Here is a 20,394-nt window from a genome sequence, read left to right as displayed (position 1 = left end):
GTCCCCTGTCGTGTGTGGCTTCCCTTCTGCTGCCGGTAGTGACCACTCATGGTGGAGTGGGCTTGCTCCTGGCTCCCTCTCCAGGCGCCCCTCCGTCCTGGGGGCCGCGTCACACACGGGGCTGCAAGGGAGAGTGGGGAGCAGCCGCCCCCTCCGCCCTCCAGCTGGGCTTCCCGGCTTCCTGGCCCACCGTCACCTGTCAGGCCGCCTCCCTCCTTCCCGGGGTTCTATCCACACCTCTGTCTGTCCATCCATCCACCCCCCGTCCTCTAGGGGCCCGGCCAGGGCTGCTGTTGGGGGTGCAGGCATGGCAGCCGAGGTTCCCGGCGGCAGAGCCAGGAAGAGGGGACCCTAGGCCGTGAAGAAGCCCGGAGCGGGGCTACAGCCCCCAGGGGCAGGGACCTCCAAGCCCCGTGCTGGTCTGTGCCACAGTGGCCTTGTGTCCACGTGGGGGGAGGCTCCCCTCTCAGCCTGTCCCAGAGGAGCCTCTTCAGCCAGCTCCTCCTGTGTTGTCCCCAAAACACTGTGCTCCAGGGTCCCAGCCTGAGCACCAGGGGAGAGCAAAAGGTGGGTGGTGGCAGAATGGGGTCCCTCTGGTGAGCACCTGGGCTCCCTGCCCTCTCACGCCCCTGCCCTGCAGACCCCTCGGAGACGCCAGCTCCTGCTCTGGGCTCTCCTCTGCCCTTGGCTAAGAGTTCCCAGATGTGGCCGCCAGGCGCCTTTTTTCACATTCAAAGCCTTCTGCTTCCAAGGGGTCCTTGAGGATCTCACGCTGACCAGCTGGGACCCCAGTGTCTGTGTGCTGCACAACCTGGGGACAGGAAGTGGGCAGTTTGGAGTTGTTGGGAGTGGAGGTGGTGGGGGCAGGGGGAGGGTGCTGGTAGAGGATCCCCTGCTACTCCAGGGAAACCCGCCTCTCCCGGTGGCCTCTGAAGGCTGTGTGGGGACCATGAGGGCCTGAGGGTGGAGCCTGGTTCCAGGAGCTGCACACCCAGCACACACGGCCCGGATGGCGTTAGGCTGGAGCAAGGGAGACCTGCTTCTTTGGGCCTAGAGCTGGGGCGGAGGCTCCCGGGCCCCTCAGCCTGCAGCAACCAGGTTGGGGTGGATTACTGTCTGACTAGAGTCCCCGGGAGAGCCCCAAGCAGCCTCCCCACCCCCAAGTCCTCCCTGTCTGCAGGCAGGGGCCTGGCAGAGTCCACATCAGACAAAAGCTTCTGAGAGCCCTGGGTCCTGCTGCCTCTCAGACCATGAGCACCCCGCAGCCTGCACCAAGCCCGGTGACAAGGACATGGACATGGGACTGGGGGGTCCTGGTGTGGCAGGTGGGGGCGAGGCCCGCAGCTGACTGGTGACGGGGGCTTGCAGCAGTTTCTGATGTGGGATCCTGGGGCCAAGGAGAGCCTGCCCTGCCCCACAGATGAGACCCCCATGTACCCCCCACCACCCAGGCCCTGCCTCACTGGCCACTGAGCATCTGGCACAGAGCAAGCTTGGCGCCTGGCCCAGGGAGCACTGTGGCCTGGGCAGCAGGCCCTCCCAGGCCCGGAGGGTCCCCCCAACATGTACTTTCGGATTTAGTTCCCAGCGTGGGGTCGGGCAGTGGGTAGGGGAGCCTCCCAGCAGAGTAAGAGCACTGGGAACTGAGCTCGTCAGGGGAGGTGGTGGAGAGCCGCTACCAAGCGGGGTTTCGTCTGTGCCGTGCCTGGTGGGCAGGATTGGGGAGCAGTGAGGAGGAGGAAGGGCATTCAAGGTGAGCTGAGCTACGCAGCTGATGCTGGGTCTGGGGGGTGGCTGGGCCAGGGGGCAGGGTCGGCCGCGCCACCCCTGGGGCCACACCGGGCCTGACTCCCTCGTCACTCTCTCCATCTCTGTCTTCAGAGGACGTACATCTTCACGTTTCTCCTGAGCTCCCGGGTCTTCATCCCCCCTCATGACCTGCTGGCCCGCGTGGGGCAGCTCTGCGTGGAGCAGAGGCAGCAGCTGGAGGCTGGGTCCGAGAAGGTAAAGCAAGCTCCTGACCGTGCCCAACTTGCTCGCGCTTGGGCAAGAAGCTGGCTCAGGATGGGGCCTGGCTGAGCTGGCCAGGGCCCCTTCCTGTTGGGGGCAAGTCTGCTTGTCTGGCCTCCTGGCATCGCTGGAGTTGGGCTCCCTGGGGGTCTGCAGGGGTGCACGTGGAGCACACTCCCAGGGTGCTGGAGGGACTGTCGCTGGTGGGTGCCCACGCCCCTCCCGGTGGAGGACCACAGTGGACGGCTCTCCTGCTCCAGAGGGAGAGTCCGGCTACAGCTGGTGGAGAAGGCTGGGTCACCTTCTGGGTCACTGCCCCTGCTAAGGAGGGTAGGGTGCGGCACCCTCAGGCTGGAGTTTGCAGTGACTCAGATAGGGTTATCTGTCACTGTCATGTCTTCTGACTGAGTCAGGCTTTGGGTGGTCAGGATGGTTAAGAAATCACAGCTTATCCCTGAGGTCCTGGGGCAGAGGCTGGGGTGTGGATTTCAGAAGCCCAGGGTCTGGTACAGAAGCAGAGGTGGCAGGCAGACTGGCAAAAAGCCGGCAGGGCCTGTTCCCAGTGACCTGTCCCTCCACCTGGCCGGGCCTTCTGCCACCAGAGGTTTGCAGCGAAGGCTCTTCCGAGTCTCCCCTCGGGGTTGCTGGGCTGGGAGGGGGACGGGCACCTACTGCAGCCTGGGGACCAGGAAGGGCTCCTGAAGGCATGGGTGGAAAACAGCCAGAACAGGGTGAGTGGGAGATGGAATCTGATGTTGAGGGTCAGCGAGGGGTCAGTAGAGGCCTGAGAGGAGCCTGGGGTGAGCCCACCAGCCTTGTCTGGGGTGATGTGCAGGGCGGGGCCTCTGAGGAGGGAACGCAGACCTCCTGTTCCTGCTGAGTGTGGGTGCAGCGGGCACCTGGGGGTTCTAAGCAGGGTCTCCTGAGGTGCCATGACTGCTGTGTGTGGCTGGGGGAGGAGGCTCTGAAGGGCATGGGAGTCACCACCAGGGCATGGGCAGGGGGCGAGAGTGGAATCAGTGGGCTAAATAAGGCCGGCGTGGGTGGACAGGGACAGGCAGGTGTAGGGGTGGGCAGTGGGGTCATGAGGGGGCCAGGCCCCGAGGGCAGGCGAGGCCAGGATGGTCCAGGTAGGCACAGGGAGCTGGTCAGGGGCAGGCAGGAGCCAAGGTGGGCCCAGGAAGGGTTTGGTGAACCTGAGCGGGGCTGGGTACCACGCATCCCGTACCCACTTCTTGAGCTGTGTATGCGTGTGGACCTGGGGAGAGGACGCCTGGGGTGTCTGCAGTCCTTCCTGGCACTTGCCAACCTGCTTTTCACTGAGAGAAGGCAGTTTCTTGCTTAACATTCGTGATTCTGCTTGGTTTTCATCATTTTTAAAAAAATTATTTTGTATTTTTGGCTGTGCTGGACCTTCATTGCTGTGAGGTTCGTTCTTTCCGTTACGGCGCATGCGGGCTACTCTCTAGCTGTAGCGTGCGGGCTTCTCGCGGTGGTGGCTCCTCCTGTCGCGGAGCACGGCTCCAGGGTGTGTGGGCTCAATAGTTGTGGCTCCCAGGCTCTGGAGAACAGGCCCAGGAGTTGTGGTGCACGGGCTTAGCCGCTCCGTGGCATGTGGGATCTTCCTGGATCAGGGATCGAACCTGTGTCTTCTCCACTGGTAGGTCAGTTCTTTACCACTGAGCCATCAGGGAGGCCCTTCATTGTGTTTTTTATGGGTAACTTCTAATTACAGCAAATGAAACTAGTTTTCTGTGTCATGGTGGTCCTTTGAAAATGAATTTAAGTGGAGAGAGCTGGTGTCAGGGGAATGGAAAGTGAAGTGGAGAAAGACAGAACCACAGGTGGACGAAGGCAGCGGGGGTCTGCCCCTACCCGGTAGCCCAGTGTCGGGGCAGGGGATGCAGGTCCTGTGGGGATGGGTGGGGGGAGCCACAGACCTCACTTTACCCGCCCTGACCCAGGCCAAGCTGAAGTCCTTCTCAGCCAAGATCGTGCAGCTGCTTAAGGAGTGGACGGAGGCCTTCCCCTTTGACTTCCAGGACGAGAAGGCCATGGCTGAGTTGAAGGCCATCACCCATCGGGTTACCCAGTGTGATGAGGTGAGGTCTCTCTCAGACCCTGGCAGGGTGCCTTGTCTGGGGGAGCTTTCTACGTGGTCCCCTCGGCAGTCACTCTCCTGGAGAGGGCTGCCGGGCCGCCCCATTTGCCTCACCCTCACGGGGGCAGCTCAGCTGGCCAGCAACACACAGGCCTGCCCTCGGCATCCTCTGCACATGAACACCCTGTGGCTAGAGTGGGAATGGCCCAGGCCCCCTCCTCCTGCCCTGTGGGTGGGTGCCTAGTGAGAGGTAGGTCCCCAGAGATGAGCTGGGTACCTCCAGGGGGTCCCTCCAGCCCACAAGTACCTTCTCCACCCCCACCCCTCAGGAGAACGGCACTGTGAAGAAGGCCATCTCCCAGATGACGCAGAGCCTGCTGCTGTCCCTGGCTGCCCGGAGCCAGCTTCAGGAGCTGCGGGAGAAGCTCCGCTCACCGGCCATGGACAAAGGGCCCGTCCTCAAGGCCAAGCCTCCAGCTGCTCAGAAGGACATCCTGGGTGTGTGCTGCGACCCCCTGGTGCTGGCCCAGCAGCTGACACATATCGAGCTGGTTAGTGTGGTGAACACCCTTCCAGTGCATGGCTGGGGGGGTGGCATTCAGATGCTCATCCTCTCACCACTCCCACAGGGTGCGGCAGGGTCTCCCCTGCTGGTCAGACTGGGGTGTCAGGGGGAAGCCCGCACGGCAGCTTTGACCACTGCCTCTGGCAGGTGTCTACTTGAGCAGCTGGTTGCCCGGATCACGGCAGCCCCGTGTCCATGGCAGGGGCTTCCAGGGGCAGAACTCCTCCCACCAGCTCTGGTCCCCTAGTCCTGCCTGCGCCCTGGGCTGGGCAGGTACCCTGCATGTAGCAGCCGTGGCCCTGAGGCTTCTGCACACAATCCTGTCCCCCTGCTCCCAGGGGCGCCTTCCAGACCCATGGGGTACTTCTAGGGGGCCTGTCCACTGGGCACTCTGATCGAGGAAGGGCCGTGGCTGTGGTGCCTGCCCAGGCAGATATGGTCACCCCTCCTGTGCTGTCTCCCTGTTCCCCCCAGGAGAGAGTCAGCAGCATCCACCCTGAAGACTTGATGCAGATTGTCAGCCACATGGACTCCCGGGACAAGCACAGGGTGAGGGCAGAGGGTGCTCTGGAGGGGGGCTCACAACTGATGCTCCTGGGTCTGGTCTCCTAGCACCTGCTCCAGGGGTGGACGATGGCCATGCAGGGTGATGTATGCTGGGCGGGGGGTGGTGTTCCCAGAGGCCTCCAAGCTGATCCCTGCAGGGCTTGGGGGGATCCCCTGGGGCCCGTCCAGCAGCCCCACTCCCCTCCCCTCCCCGCTTTCACAGTCTCCTCTCCCGGGTCCTTGGTTCTGGGGGTGGGGGTGGAGCAGCACCCACTGGCAGGGTCCTTGGGCTCCCCCTGACCTGCCTTGTCCCCACAGTGCCGAGGGGACATGACCAAGACGTACAGCCTGGAGGCCTATGACAACTGGTTCAACTGCCTCAGCATGCTGGTGGCCACCGAGGTGTGCCGGGTGAGTGCTGCATGGCGGCCCCGGTGGGGCGCAGTCTCCTCCTGACCCCACCGTGTCCCCTGAAGCTCTGCCTCCCCTTTCCCGCAGAGGATGAAACTTTCTAAGTGCAGACAGGAAACTTTTATTGCCGGGGCCTTTGAAGTACCCCACCCCCGCCCCAAAGTGATGACTTAAATTACAACAGTGACCCACTGTGGAAGCACCCTGACGTGCCCAGCATGGTCCCCTCTGCCTGCCCTCCCCTCCCGCCCCTTGGCCCAGCATCAAACCACCACGGCCTCATCTCCTGCCTTTGCAGCCTGGGCATGTCCCCTCACCTGGTCCCACAGCTCTGTGGGACAGGCAGCTCCCCATCAGGCTGCCCTTCGGGGGCTGGGGCTGGAGGGGACAACCCCCAGTGGGGCCCAAGCTGAGTGGTCTGGCTGCCCTCCAGGTAGTGAAGAAGAAGCACCGGACCCGCATGCTGGAGTTCTTCATTGACGTGGCCCGAGAGTGCTTCAACATCGGCAACTTCAACTCCATGATGGCCATCATCTGTGAGTGTGCGGCCCCCGGGGTCCCCCTCCGGTGCTGCGGGGCCCGCCTCCCCCCGCCCTCACCCTGCCTGTCACCCCCCGCAGCTGGCATGAACCTCAGTCCTGTGGCGAGGCTGAAGAAAACGTGGTCCAAGGTTAAGACAGCAAAGTTCGACGTCTTGGAGGTAGGCGTCAGCCTCAGGAGGGGGCTCCCATCGTGCTTTGGCCCCTGTGAAGACGTGCTGCCCTGAGTGCCGTCTGGTGTCGGGCGTGTCAGCAGGCCTGGCTGCACTGCCCCTGGGAGGCGGGCGGCCCACGCATCCTTGGCTTCGGGACTTCAGTCAGAACTGGCACTGCCTAAAGCAGAATTCTGGGGAGAGATTGGTAGGGGTTTGGCAAAGGCAGGCCGATAGCCCCAGGCTGGGCAAGGTTGACCAAGCAGAGACTGGCCTGTTCCCTGAAGTCCTGGGTCGTCTGGGTGGCCCAGGGGCTGGCCAGTGAGTGTGCAGCTGGTCAGGTTTGGGGCTGTGGGCCTCTGCGAAAGGGCAGAGGAAGGTTTTGAAGGTTAAGACGCATACTCAGGAGGCATAGAAGAGGTGTGAGCGAGCTGCTGAGACCTCTCCAGCTCTTCCTGTGATGCTCGGACCCTAACCCAAAGGCCTAGCCTGGCGCACAGCCGGGACCCTCTGCACTTCCCCCGCTGTGCTCACTCCTGGAAACAAGGGGCTGCCCAGAGCTGGTTCCTGCAGAGGGTGTCCTGAGCAGGTCTGAGGGCTGTGGAGGTACAGTGCCCACCACGTCCTCCCGTCTGCCCACAGCACCACATGGACCCGTCCAGCAATTTCTGCAACTACCGGACAGCCCTGCAGGGGGCCACGCAGAGGTCCCAGACAGCCAACAGCAGCCGGGAGAAGATCGTCATCCCCGTGTTCAACCTTTTCGTCAAGGACATCTACTTCCTGCACAAAATCCACACCAACCACCTGCCCAATGGACACATTAACTTCAAGGTTAGCTCAGTCCCGTGCCCTGTCCCTACCCAGGGAGGGTCATGGCTACCAAGTGACCTCCAGGTGTGTGGTGGCCCTAGCTCTGGGTGGGTGATCTGGTTACATAGCTAGGAGACACAGGCTCCTGGGGAGTGAGGTCAGGGTGTGTTCTGGTTGGTGGTGCTGTGCTGTGTGGGGGGGCCCTTCTGGGGTCCGAGTTGGCTCTGTAGGGCTACCATCCTGTCTCACTGGGACCAAGAGGGTGAGCAGCAGACTGAAAGCAGAGCCTACGTCCCCTTCCCTAACCAAGGTTTTCAAGCTTAAGGTGCCAAATCTTCTGACCCTTCAGAAATTTTGGGAGATCTCCAGGCAGATCCATGAGTTCATGACATGGACACAGGTGGAGTGTCCCTTTGAGAAGGACAAGAAGATTCAGAGTTATCTGCTGACGGCTCCAATCTACAGCGAAGAAGGTGAGCGCCCCTCGCCCCCGCCGCCCAGGCACACACTGTAAAAGTCACTCTGACTTGTGGTTATTCCCATGCTACGCTGGGGAAGCTCAGCTCTCAGGGGTGAGTGCATGAGGGTGGGATGCGAGCGGATGGGAGATGAAGGACAAGAAGAGATCGGGCTCCTGAGAGCCAGGATGGGGCTGGGTCAGTGCTGCGGAACCAGAGAAATCTTAGAGTCCCCAGGAAACTGGAGCCCCACACAGCAGACCCCTGGGGACCATTCTGGGCCAGATGTCACTGCCTGCTTGGTCTGGGAGTTCCTTCCTGGGCCTCACTCCACCCTGGAAGGGAGGGTTTGAGAAGGGTATGTGTGTCAGGCGCAGACTGACCATGTGTGGACATGGCTTCTGAGGGTCTTCTTGTCTCTCAGCTCTCTTCATCGCCTCCTTTGAAAGTGAAGGTCCAGAAAACCACATGGAAAAGGACAGCTGGAAGACCCTCAGGTAGGAGAACTCCAGGAGCAGTCTCGTGACCCGACCAACCCCCATGCCCGAGTCTACAAGGAAGGGAAAGGATGAGGTGGGGGAGCATCCCTGAGGACCTGGGGTTTGAACTCCCCTGATCCTCCCTCCATGGCCGGTTCCTGGCAGCCAGACCTCCCCTAGTTGCACAGGCCCGCCCGGGGGAAGGGCTCGTGACCGCCTGACCATTTCCCCATTCCCTGCCCACCTTTAGGACCACTCTCCTTAACAGAGCCTGAAGGCACGGATGCGGCCTGCAGATGCTGGATGAAGCACACTTATGTACTGAGTTTTAATCTTGATTGATATGGGTTGAGATGAGGAGGCCTCACTGGTTGGGGTCCATTTTGTACATAACTTTTATGAAGAAAAAAATAATTATTTCATGCATCAACCTTTGGCACTTAACAAAGTTCTTTTGTTTACTTTAACAGGGCAGGGCCCTGCTTTGGGGAGGGGTGGGGAAAGAGTATCATGGGAGATGGTGTCCATGATAACATCTTATTCTAATGAAATGTAGATTTTTATTTTCTACTTTTGATTATTAACATCTTACAAAAAAAAAAAATATTTAAAAAAACCCAACCAAAACCAACGTGAGCCCTGCCTCCTTTCCAGCCAGTGTCTCTGATGTCGGGGTTAGTGCCTTAGAGGGTACTGAAGGCCAGTCTCGCCCGCAACTAGGCTGCTGGAGGCGCCGGGGAAGTGCTGCCATCAGTGCCCAGGCCTGCGAGGGTCCGGCAGGAAGGGCTCGGGTGGCCAGGGGGGTCTCATTTGCTTATTTCTAGAAGTGCACCTTGAACATGGGCTTTCCAAAGTTTACATTTTCATTTTCCTTTATCAGGGATTTATCGGAGTCAGTGGGGAGGGAAGGGGGAATACCTGGCAGTGTATTTTCTGTTGGAGTATGTCTGGCAAATTACTCAACTACAGAGAAAATCTCAATGTAAGGAGGGGAATCATGGAATTGTCAGTTTTCCAGGCTTAGCCGTAATGAAGTAAAAACACAGTACAGTGAAGGATGGGGACACTCACTGAAAGCCACCTTGAAGTCCAAGTACAAAGTGAAAAGAAGCAACTTACAAATCAGGACCCTCCTTCCCTCTGGGCAGGGGGCTCCCCTAGTGGAACTGAAACCCAAAGTTAGCCAGGCCCGTATCTGCTGGAGCCCATGCACATACAACTGCCCAACGTTTGGACTTGTTTTCCACACCAAGACTCGAGGCGTGCACTCCATTTTCTGTCTGGCTTCCTGGCCGTGGGACCATGACAGCCCTGCTCCCTCCAAGGCCAGAAGTGGGCAGTCCATGCTGACTGTCTCCCTCTTGGCGGGCTTTCATTCCACCCAAGCATACCTGGAACCCTCTCTCTCCGCACATGGCTGGCATTCGCCAGAGCCTCCAGCTGGGAGGCCTGGGTGAGGACGGATCTGTTAGTTGCCAATTCCCAGAACTCCTGGGAGAGCCTGGAGATGTGATCTGCTGCTGACGTCGCCCTCAGCCCCGGGTGGAGCAAGGATATTCACACTGTATTGTCACAGTGGTTTTGCACTTTTCAGATGTTCTAGATAGTACATACTGTATACTGATAGTACATATTGCTTTATGTATTTGAAATAAAGGTTTAAAAGTTGAGAATCTATATTTGGAATACAATGTTAGAACCTTTTTCATCCACGTGTTAAGGAGCTTCCACATCAATGTGCACTTCACTGGGTTATCAGTTCTAGTACCGACCTGCCACAGTGTCTACATTTGCTATTTTGTTTTTCCAATTTGATACATACCCCAACTCTGATGTTTTGGTATTTCGAGATGAACTCTGAGTATAAAGCTGTACCATAATGCAGGATGTCAGCTACTGGTGTGACTGGACGTACTTGCATCAATAAAAGAACATGTTGCTCCCCTTGTTTGCCTGTTCTCTGTGTGCGGCTGTGAGGATGGTGGCTCTGATGCTGGCAGGAGGCACAGGGATGCCTGGCCAGAAGGGAGGATGAGATGCCAGGGCCACCACGGCCTTTCAGAGATGGAACAGGAACTCTCACCTCCACATTCTGACAAAGGGCTTTTCAAATAATGCAAAACAAGAAAAAATTGTACAAGAGTCAGGTTCTATCCTGCTTTCCTTAAAGACAGATCCAGAAGGATATCACTAGCAGCCTTGAATTACGTGGTCGTGTAAGTTCAGGGCCTACCTTCAAGACTGCCAAGGTTCCTTTATTGCAGGGCGGATAGGAACCTTTGGTGTCCATGGGGGCTGGGGGTGTTGGGGTGCGCTGGCTGATGTGCTTCTCCATCGCGGTTCTTCTGTTTCAGTTGGTCGTGTTCAGGAGTGCTAAAGGAGAGAGGGTTGTTGAGGGGCACACAAGAGCTTGTGGAACTGAAGGAAAAGAAGTGAGATGCTGCCTTTGTCTGGATGTCTCACAGCCAACCTGTCAGGTGCCCAGGCTGGACGAGGTCAGCTGCGCAGACCTGACACTGCTCCTCAGAGCCAGCTCATTAAAGAGCGCTGCCTGCAGAAAACTTTCTGTGCTGGGGGGGGGGGGGGGGGGGGGGGCGGTGCTGAGAGGGGATAGAGTTAGCTCAGCCCATTAAAGAGTGCTGCCCGCAGAAACCTTTCTGTACTGAAGGAGCTGCTGTGCTGCGTCATCATCCACCAGTATAGTTGGTCACCAGGTATGCTGAGGGACTGGCACCGAAATGTGGCCAGTGCAAGAGGAACAGAACTCTGACTTATTTACATTTAAATAGCTAGTGGCCACTGTACTGGAGAGAGGCAAGGCCTGGCGGACCTCGTCACCTGCTGCCCCTCCAAGTGCCTTGTGGAATAGACAGCATGCGATAGGGGCTTGGGTGTTTGTGGAGCAAATGAGGACCCCTGTAAGGATTCCTAAGTGAGTTTTGGATCAATGAAAACACTTTTTAGGTCTTTCCACTCAATGGCATCCTTACTTTCTTGGTATAGTTAGTCTTGGAAGTTACTACATACCTCACCTGAAGGAGGAGCTGCACCTCACCTGGTCTGCATCTTGGAGCTTGAACTGGGAGTGGGAGGCGAGCTGGCTCGGTGAGCCACGGCACTGTCCTTCACACATGGGGTGGTGCCCTCCAGGCAGTGCTTCTCAGGGTGTTGGTCCCCACCCAGCAGGAGCAACAATGGGAGACTCAGGTATGGATCTACAGCAACAATGTTAAGGGAATAATGTTGTCAAGAATAAAAGAAAATATCCATCAACAGATGCATAAAGAAGTTGTGGTACATATATACAATGGAATATTACTTAGCCGTAAAAAGGAACAATATTGGGTCATTTGTAGTTAGTTATGTGGATGAACCTAGAGTCTGTCATACAGAGTGAAGTAAGTCAGAAAAAGAAATATTGTATATTAACACATATATATGGAATCTAGAAAAATGGTACTGATGGGCACATTTGCAAGTCTGACAGAGAACAGCTGTGTGGGACGACTTGAGAGAGTAGCACTGACATGTATACACTGCCTTGTGTCTAACAGACAGCTCGCAGGAAGCAACTGTGTAGCACAGGGAGAGAGCTCAGTGCTCTGTGAGGACCTGGAGGGCTGGTGTGGGGGTGGGCAGGAGGGAGGCGAAAGGAGGAGGGGATACACGTATACATATAGCTGACTCATTCTGTTGTACAGCAAAAACAATGACACAACATTATAAAGCAATTATCCAATTAGGGCTTCCCTGGTGACTCAGTGGTAAAGAATCTGCCTGCCAATGCAGGAGACGCAGGTCCAATCCCTAGTCTAGAAAAATCCCCTGGAGAAGGAATTGGCAGCCCACTCCAGTATCCTTGCCTAGGAAATCCCATGGACAGAGAAGCTTGCTTCCAAGAGTCGCAGAGTCGGACATGACTTAGCAACTGACAACAACAAATCCTCCATTTAAAAAATTTTAAAAATGGGAGAAAAAAGAATATAAGAGAGTTAAGCACCTGCCCTTTTCTGACAGCATGAAAGACTTAAATGCTTCAGTTCAGTTCAGTCACTCAGTTGTGTCTGACTCTTTGCAACCACATAGACTGCAGCACGCCAGGCCTCCTTGTCCATCACCAACTCCCGGAGTTCACTCAAACTCACGTCCATTGAGTTGTGATGCCATCCAACCATCTCATCCTCCGTCGTACCCTTCTCCTCCAACCTTCAATCTTTCTGAGCATTAGGGTCTTTTCAAATGAGTCAGTTCTTTGCATCAGGTGGCCAAAGTATTGGGAGTTTCAGCTTCAGCATCAGTCCTTCCACAGACTATTCAGGACTGATTTCCTTTAGGATGGACTGGTTGGATATCCTGGCTGTCCAAGGGACTCTCAAGAGTCTTCTCCAACACCACAGTTCAAAAGCATCAATTCTTCTGCGCTCAGCTTTCTTTATAGTCTAACTCTCATATCCATACATGACTACTGGAAAAACCATAGCTTTGACTAGACAGACCTTTGTTGGCAAAGTAATGTCTCTGTGCTTTTCAATATGCTGTCTAGGTTGGTCATAACTTTTCTTCCAAGGAGCAAGTGTCTTTTAATTTCATGGCTGTAATCACCATCTGCAGTGATTTTGGAGTCCAAGAAAAAATCTGTCACTGTTTCCACCGTTTCCCCGTCTATTTGCCATGAAGTGATGGGACTGGATGCCATGATCTTCGTTTTCTGAATGTTGAGCTTTAAGCCAGCTTTTTCACTCTCCTCTTACACCCTCCTCAAGAGGCTCTTTAGTTTTTCTTTGCTTTCTGCTATAAGGGTGGTATCATCTGCGTATCTGAGGTTATTGATATTTCTCCCAGCAATCTTGATTCCAGCTTGTGCTTCATCCAGCCCAGCATTTGTCATGATGTACTCTGCATATATGTTAAAGAAGCAGGGTGACAATATACAGCCTTGACATACTCCTTTCCAAATCTGGAAATAGTCTGTTGTTCCATGTCCAGTTCTAACTGTTGCTTTTTGACATGCATACAGATTTCTCAGGAGGCAGGTTAGGTGGTCTGGTATTCCCATCTCTTTCAGAATTTCCCACAGTTTGTTGTGATCCATACAGTCAAAGGCTTTGGCATAGTCAATAAAGCAGAAGTAGATGTTTTTCTGGAACTCTCTTGCTTTTTTGATGATAGCAATTTGATCTCTGGTTCCTCTGCCTTTTCTAACTTCAGCTTGAACATCTAGAGTTCATGGTTCACATACTGTTGAAGCCTGGCTTGGAAAATTTTGAGCATTACTTTGCTAGCGTGTGAGATGAGTGCTTAAATGCTCACCTACTGAAATTGACTGATAAACCTAGGCAAAACTTTAACATCCAAGGCAGAAACTCATAGCTTTAATTTTCAGTCCACAAGGGGGTCAGAGAAGAAAGTCCAGAGCCTGCTCTAGAAGGGTCAATAGGAGATCTTAGGCCATAAAGCTGACATATCAAAGAGCCATTCCTCAGCATAACAGTGAACTTGAAATAAAACACTCCTACTCCAATCCCACCAAGATGCTAAGGAAGACTGCCTGTTTTGAACCTCAGCACTCCATGGGAATGGGGAGAATTTACCCCTGATAATTGACAACCACAAACCAGTGAGTTTCACAAAGTTTAACAGCACAAACCACACTGGTCAAAAAAACTTCAAGCTCAGAATTTAGTTTAACATGGCCCTGAACTGGTATTGTCCCTAAGTTACCCAGTGGAAGCAAAAGTTCTGTCTATATTCTAGTTGGAAACGTCTCTCCTTAGCTGTGTCTAATATACCATTAAATCCACCTACTAGATTTAAAAAATTTTCATTTCTAGATGCTCTATTTGGATAAATTCTGTATAAATTACCTACTTATGCAGATGCTCTATTTTTGTCCAAATCTACTTGGACAAAATCCTGGATAAATAACTGGAATGTAACACAGAAAGGCAAAGGTTGGAAAATATGAAACAGAGTTAACATATGTTATTAGAGTTACAGAAGGAAAAAGAATGAGGCAGAGACAATGAAAATGTAATAGCTGAGAATCTTTCAGCTGACAAAAGACAATCCAATTAGCCCAAAGATTCTCAAGCAGGATCAGAAGGGAAAAAAAAAATCTGCATACAGACATATCATAGTGATTCAGAATAGAGATAAAGAAGAGATTTTAAAGACAGCCAGAGGAAAAAAAGGTTGATTACCTTTAATGGCGTGTCAACTGTTAAGCTGATAGCTTATTTCACAACAGAAATAACTGAAGGCAGAAGACAGTGGAATCATACCATCAGTGTGCTGTGGAATTAAAGAATCCTCAGCTAGAGTTGGAACAGGCCAGGAGGGGGAGTTCTCATACCCAGCTACGCATCATCAATTACTCCAAACAGCAAGAAAGGCAGCAAACATTTCCATCACAGGAAGGTGTTGCCTGCTTTATCACCAACCAGGAAGAGAGAAAACTTCTTCTTCTTCAGAGAGTACAGAAGCCCACCAACTAGAATGAACTCCCAGCTTCCTCCATTGAACATTTCGGTTAATACAGTTCCTCCTAATTCCCCATTTTACCATATAGAAGCAAGTTTCCTTTTCTTGTTCTCTGATTTGCCTATGGCCCACTGTAGTTCACTTATTCTGAACTGCAATTCCTCTGGCTATTCCTGAGTAAACTCACTTTTCCTGGTCAAATAGATGAATATATTATTAGAGTTGACCATGCTAAAAAATTTCTCAACCTAGAATTCTAAACCCTTCAAAAATATTTCTTAAATGAGATAAAGATATTTATAAACTAAAATAGAGTCTGGCATAATGCCTTCACCAAAAGAAATTCTAAAGGATGAATCTTGACTCTACTACATGAAAATTATTTCCATATGAATCACAGATCTAAATATGAAACGCAATCAATAAAGCACTTAAAAGAAAACATGAACATTTAATCTTTACTTTGGAGTAGGCAAAGGTTTTTAAAATTGGACACCAAAATCACTAGCCATAAAAGAAAGCAGATAAACTGGACTTTATTACTAACTACTTCTGCTTATTAACAGGTAATATTAAGAGAATGAAGACCAGTCCCCTGCCTGGCAGAAGATATTTGCAAAATATAAATCTGACAAAAGACTCATATCCACAGTACAGAGGTAACTCCTATACATCAATTAAAAAAAAAAAAGCCCATGAAAGAAAAAAGGGCAGAAAAAAGGAATAGGCATTTCACAAATAAGATATTCAAATGGCCAATATGCATCTGAAAAGATACTCAACATCATTTTCCTAATGATAAGCTAAAATAAAAATTAAATAACTGTACACATTCAACAGAAATTAAAGAGTCTGAATTTAAAATGTTGAAAATATTTGTGGGGACGATATGAGGCAACAAGATCTCTCATATGTGGCTGGTAGGGGTTCAGTTATTTGGAAGGACTGAGAAAAATTTGACAACACCTGGTAAGACTATTTAAGAAAAACAAAAAGCACAAATAAACAATATCAAGAATAAAAAGGTTATCATGATTGATCCCATACATATTACACAGATAACAAGAGGAAATGGCAAACAGCTTTGTATGTTTCATCTAAAATTTCAAGTTTATACGTATAAATTCCTAACAAATAGCACCTTACCTAAAATAACTCAATCAAAACTGACTCTAGTAGAAACAGAAAATCTGAACAGTTCTAGAGTCATTAAATAAATTGAGCTCGTGATAAGAGATTTTCCTGTGTAGAAAGGTTCAGGCTCAGGTAGCTTTCAGGAAGTTTTGTCAAATATTCTAAGGAAGAAATAATTACGGTCATACAAAACTTTTCTAGAAACAGAGTACAAAGGAACACCTGTAACTTAATTTATAAGTGAGCAAAACCTTTATAGAAAAGCCCAAGAATGAGAAAGGATGTACAATATATAGGCAATCTTATTCATGAACACAGATGAAAAACAGCCGAAAAAAGCACTTATATATACAACACCCGTACACAAATATATACAGATATGCAAACAAATGTTTGTATATGCATGAAAACCGAATCCAGCAATGTGTAAGGATCATACATCAGGACAGATTGGTGTTTACCCCAGGAATGCAAGGGTACTTCAGAAAATTCTATCAATTTAACATATTCAAGATGGAAAAAATCATATAATCATCTCAAAAGATATAGTAAAAACATTTAACAAATGCTTTCAAGCATGATAAAAACTTGCCAAGTGGTAACAGAAGGTAACTTTATTAACTTAATAAAGGGTATTTATTAAAAAAGAATACCATACTTACTGATGACACTGCAAACGTCTCCCTTGAAATCAGAAATACGGGCAGGACGTCCACTGTTACCACTTCCAGTCAACTGCAAAACAAATCCTAACAAGCACAGTTTAAAGCAAGAAAAATATACGGAAACTGAAAAGAAGCAAAACTTCTCTATTACTCATAGATATGTAAGTGTGTAACAGAAAAAATGCCAACTAGAAATACAATATTAGAAGTGCTTGGGACTTCACTGGTGGTCTAGTGGTTACAACTGCACTCTTTCATTCCAGGAGGCATGGGTTTGAGCCCTGGTCAGGAAACTAAGATCCCACGTGCTGGTGTGGGGGAAAAAAAAAAAAATTGTGTTTGGCAAGGTTACTGAACACAAAAATTAACACAAATCAGTTTGATTTCTAAATCTCAGCAAAAAATTAAAAATAAATAAAAACAAAAGATATTTACAGTGGCATAAAAAATGCAAACTATCTAGGAAAAAAAGCTTTAAAAAATCCACTGTGTGAAAAAGTACAAAACTTAACTGAAGATAATAAAGACCAAAATAGATAATATCACGTTCAAGGACTGGAGGGCTCTGTATGATAAAATGTACTTTTTCCCCAAAGTGATCTTATAGATTCAATGAGATTCTAATAAAAATTCACAAAAGTTTTCATGAAACAAGCTTATTCTAAAACTTTTATGAAAAGTATAAAGGTTACAAATAACCATGACAATCCTTAAGAACAAAGCCATGTATGAGGTATTCAGAAGATAATACAGAACAACAGCTTTAAGATACTTTTCTCCATTATGATGTCAAAAATTAATAATAAAAAGAATACATAAAGGAAAAAAGATTAACTAAACACATTAATTTTTATTCATCAAAAAGTACCATCAGGAATGGGAAAGGACAAGCCACATCCCAGGGAAGATATTTGCAAACATTTAACCAGTAAGAATTGGTACTCAGAATATTTGAAAAATTCTTATGAATTTAAAATAATGGGCAAAAAGACTGGAAATGAAAATTATAACTACGATTCATGCCTAAAGCCCACTAGATTAGCAAGAATTAAAAAGTCTGACATAATTAAGTATTGCCAGGGATGCAAAGTGAATCTCTTACAGTGCTGGAAGTGGTCCACTTTGGGAAGTAAGTTGAATATACACACACTGGTGACTTGGCATCATTACTCCTACAGAAGTTCTCAAATGTTCCTAAGAGACACGCACAGCAGTATTCATGGCAACATTGCTTGTGACAGCAAAAGCAAATAAGGAAACAAACAACAAAAAAACTGAGTGATCCAAATATCTGTAAAGAGCAGAGAGAATACTGCAGTATATTCATTTAGTGGAATACTAATCGGTAATTAAAATGAATTAATTTTGAGATTAACGTGAGTGAACAACAAAAAAAAACCACGATTAGAGAATATATGATGAAATAATACACATATTAATTCAAAAGAGGCAAAACAGTCTATTGTGTAGATATATATACATAGTTGGGAAAACAGTGAGGAAAAATAAGTGAAAAATTATCACAAAAATCATCAGGATAGTGACTAATATGGACAGAGTGAGGGTATGTGATTAAGAAAGTGCACACAGAGACCTTTCACCAACAAAGTTCGAGATTCTAATCTGAATAGCTGCTACACTGGTGTTGACGTCACTATTCAAAGTACACAATTACATGTCATGCAATTTTCTGTATTTGATACTTTTCAACAGAAAGAAATTAGCTTATCACATTTTCATTTAACTTTGGTAATAAAATACTTTATTGGTACCTCTTACTATCAAAAACACAGTAATGTTGCCATTGCTTAGCTTCCATCTTTAAATTAAAAGCTTGTTTTTAAAAAAAAGAAAAAATTGATTTGGTTCTGTCAAAAAACAAGCTACAACTCACTTCTGTAAATAATTAGGTTCTCTCACTTTAAATATCTTAACTCACTGGTCTTTACAATAAATAACTGTATATAAAAGGAGACAATGACCTGAACAATTTTGCAGAGACCATTTTACACATCTTAAAAGACCAAGCCTAAATGCTATCCCAACTTAATCCTTAAAAGAATATTCAGTAAGAGTTATTGTAAAATTGAATTCATGTAGCACCAAGAAGTTTGGGACTTATAATATTTCAGATGATATGATATACGCAGCAAAAAGAATAATGATTTGTCTTCCATGAATTTTCAGGGTTTTATATACACAGTAGAAAGAATTCCGTATAGGTCCCTTTTAAAAGCCAGAAGTTCAAAAATCTATGCATGCCTTTCACCACATCTCCAATTTGTGGATATAGCGATTGACCCTATGGCAAAAGATCCATGTGTGATAAACAGCACAGTACAGTCCTATCTGAATATAACTGCTTACTCATCTTGTCTCATTAATATAATTTATACCTCAATTAAAATATCATTCTATCTCCAAGTTATATATTTCCCTAAAATACTCTATAATTCAGATTTCCATTTAGACAATGTTCTGCTCTGCCCCTTTCCTTGAATCAGTATGATCTTATGGCATACCTCACTAAATTGTTTGGTTTTCTCCTCTCAGTGAAACTTCCCCTCAACTCAAAGTATTATAATAATGTAAATACAGATGTAGCATAATTAACATGTAAGACAAAAAGGATAATACAAACATATGGATCCATGCTAAATGAGACAACACAAAGCAAAAAACACACAACACTATGCTATGTTCATCTATTCTGAACCACAGGGCCCTGCTAGAGCCCTGGCTCATGTAAACTGATGTTCCAGACACCCCTGGTGTCCTGGACTCCAGCATAATTAACTGTTACATTTAAGGTGTTTCCATATTTGTTTGTTTGTTCAGAACAGCCTATAGCAACTCTGACTCCTAATCCTGAACATGATGATAAATTAGTAACACATTATATTTTTAATCAAGTCATAGATTCTATCCTTAGTATTTTCTATTATTACACATTTGTTTAAAAATAGACATTCAGGGGGCTAGGCAAAGCTGAGGAATTTTTATCTCTGCCTCCTCTTCATTAGTTGGGAATTTTAGACATGTCATTTAGTTATCCTCCGCTTCAGTGAAAAAGGATTTTTTAAGCAACTGACCAAAGATCTTCATTTAAAACCAAGCAGGTTGACTCAGTGGTCAGCAGATGAAGAACCCTTGTTGACACACTCCATCCATAACACTCCATCTTCTCTAAAGGAACAGGATGCTCCAACCTACCTTGAGCACAACACATTCCACCCCTCAGCCCAGATGCAACCAGGATACACATCAGCACATGAAGCCAGGAAGAAATTAACTTAAGACTACTCTTAGAACAAATACCAGATTTTGATTTGTCAATGATCCATAGTGAGGTATGCTCAGAAAAAGAGACTTTGCATTGCAACGCTGCTTTTTCTTCTCACACCAAGTTAAACTGCTGAAGTAACATAAGCAAGAACACAAAAGCATGTCTTCCTGAAAGAGGCACTGCATCTGGAATTGGAATTAAGGCTAAACAAATAGTGCTGGTTTGTGGTTCAGATTAATGTGTCAACGATTACATTAACCCACAGCTTCGCTATTTGTCCTGTATGCCTGTTTGTGAAGATGCGTCTCTATCTCCTCCCTGAAGACCAGCATTCCCAGGTGGGAGTGTGAGGCCTCATTCATGGCTTTGGACTGGATGCACATGCGGTACTGCTCGGGGGTCAACTCATCAGCACAGCGCTTCTCATGCCAGAGGTGGAAAAGACCAGGAACCGGAGTCCGAATCACAATCAGGTCACTGTGTAAGTATTTTCGATACAGATGAACATCTTCTCCACCCCAACCTTTTACTTCCATGTCAAATCCACCTGCAGGATCAAAACTCATACTATTAAATAGCTGCCTGGCAGAGCACAGTCAAACCTGATAAAGATTTAAACCTTCTACTTCAGATGAGATGACATGTACAATCTAAAGACACCTGAAGTAGAGGACTGACATCTTGGCTTAGAAATACAGTTATCAGCTGACAGCTGGAAGGTCAAGGGTCTGTTGTTGAGTATCAAAATAAGATTA

General features: G+C 49.0%; 2 protein-coding genes and 1 long non-coding RNA gene across 7 annotated transcripts in view; 1 reads left to right on the top strand and 2 right to left on the bottom strand.

The window, feature by feature from the left end:
- The window catches only part of RASGEF1A (RasGEF domain family member 1A), a 91,163-nt gene extending 81,145 nt beyond the window's left edge, over nucleotides 1–10,018 (top strand). For all 3 annotated transcript variants that reach the window (XM_070781901.1, XM_019953884.2, XM_019953883.2), the window contains exons 3-13: nucleotides 1,882–2,004; nucleotides 3,975–4,112; nucleotides 4,441–4,662; nucleotides 5,151–5,225; nucleotides 5,541–5,633; nucleotides 6,067–6,169; nucleotides 6,254–6,333; nucleotides 6,967–7,158; nucleotides 7,487–7,610; nucleotides 8,020–8,092; nucleotides 8,325–10,018. In XM_070781901.1, the coding sequence (XP_070638002.1) occupies nucleotides 1,882–2,004; nucleotides 3,975–4,112; nucleotides 4,441–4,662; nucleotides 5,151–5,225; nucleotides 5,541–5,633; nucleotides 6,067–6,169; nucleotides 6,254–6,333; nucleotides 6,967–7,158; nucleotides 7,487–7,610; nucleotides 8,020–8,092; nucleotides 8,325–8,349 (1,248 nt within the window). In that variant the 3' untranslated portion in view covers nucleotides 8,350–10,018. The remainder of the gene's footprint in view (nucleotides 1–1,881; nucleotides 2,005–3,974; nucleotides 4,113–4,440; nucleotides 4,663–5,150; nucleotides 5,226–5,540; nucleotides 5,634–6,066; nucleotides 6,170–6,253; nucleotides 6,334–6,966; nucleotides 7,159–7,486; nucleotides 7,611–8,019; nucleotides 8,093–8,324) is intronic.
- LOC109553757 (uncharacterized) lies at nucleotides 7,607–16,337 on the bottom strand. The gene is made up of 4 exons (XR_011564627.1): nucleotides 11,130–16,337; nucleotides 10,308–10,447; nucleotides 8,319–10,177; nucleotides 7,607–8,145 (listed from the first exon to the last, which is right to left on the bottom strand). It is a non-coding gene; the product is annotated as an uncharacterized lncRNA (long non-coding RNA).
- Nucleotides 16,338–17,009: 672 nt separating this feature from the next.
- Nucleotides 17,010–20,394, bottom strand: part of CSGALNACT2 (chondroitin sulfate N-acetylgalactosaminyltransferase 2) — a 52,361-nt gene continuing 48,976 nt past the window's right edge. For all 3 annotated transcript variants that reach the window (XM_019953879.2, XM_070781898.1, XM_070781900.1), the window contains one exon: nucleotides 17,010–20,186. In XM_019953879.2, coding sequence (XP_019809438.2) covers nucleotides 19,894–20,186 — 293 coding nt within the window. In that variant the 3' untranslated portion in view covers nucleotides 17,010–19,893. The remainder of the gene's footprint in view (nucleotides 20,187–20,394) is intronic.

The sequence above is a fragment of the Bos indicus genome, chromosome 28, assembly GCF_029378745.1.
Source record: "Bos indicus isolate NIAB-ARS_2022 breed Sahiwal x Tharparkar chromosome 28, NIAB-ARS_B.indTharparkar_mat_pri_1.0, whole genome shotgun sequence".
NCBI classification, from domain to species: domain Eukaryota; kingdom Metazoa; phylum Chordata; class Mammalia; order Artiodactyla; family Bovidae; genus Bos; species Bos indicus.
The sequence above is the reverse complement of the archived record's forward strand: the minus strand, read 5'-3'. Positions and strand labels throughout refer to the sequence as shown.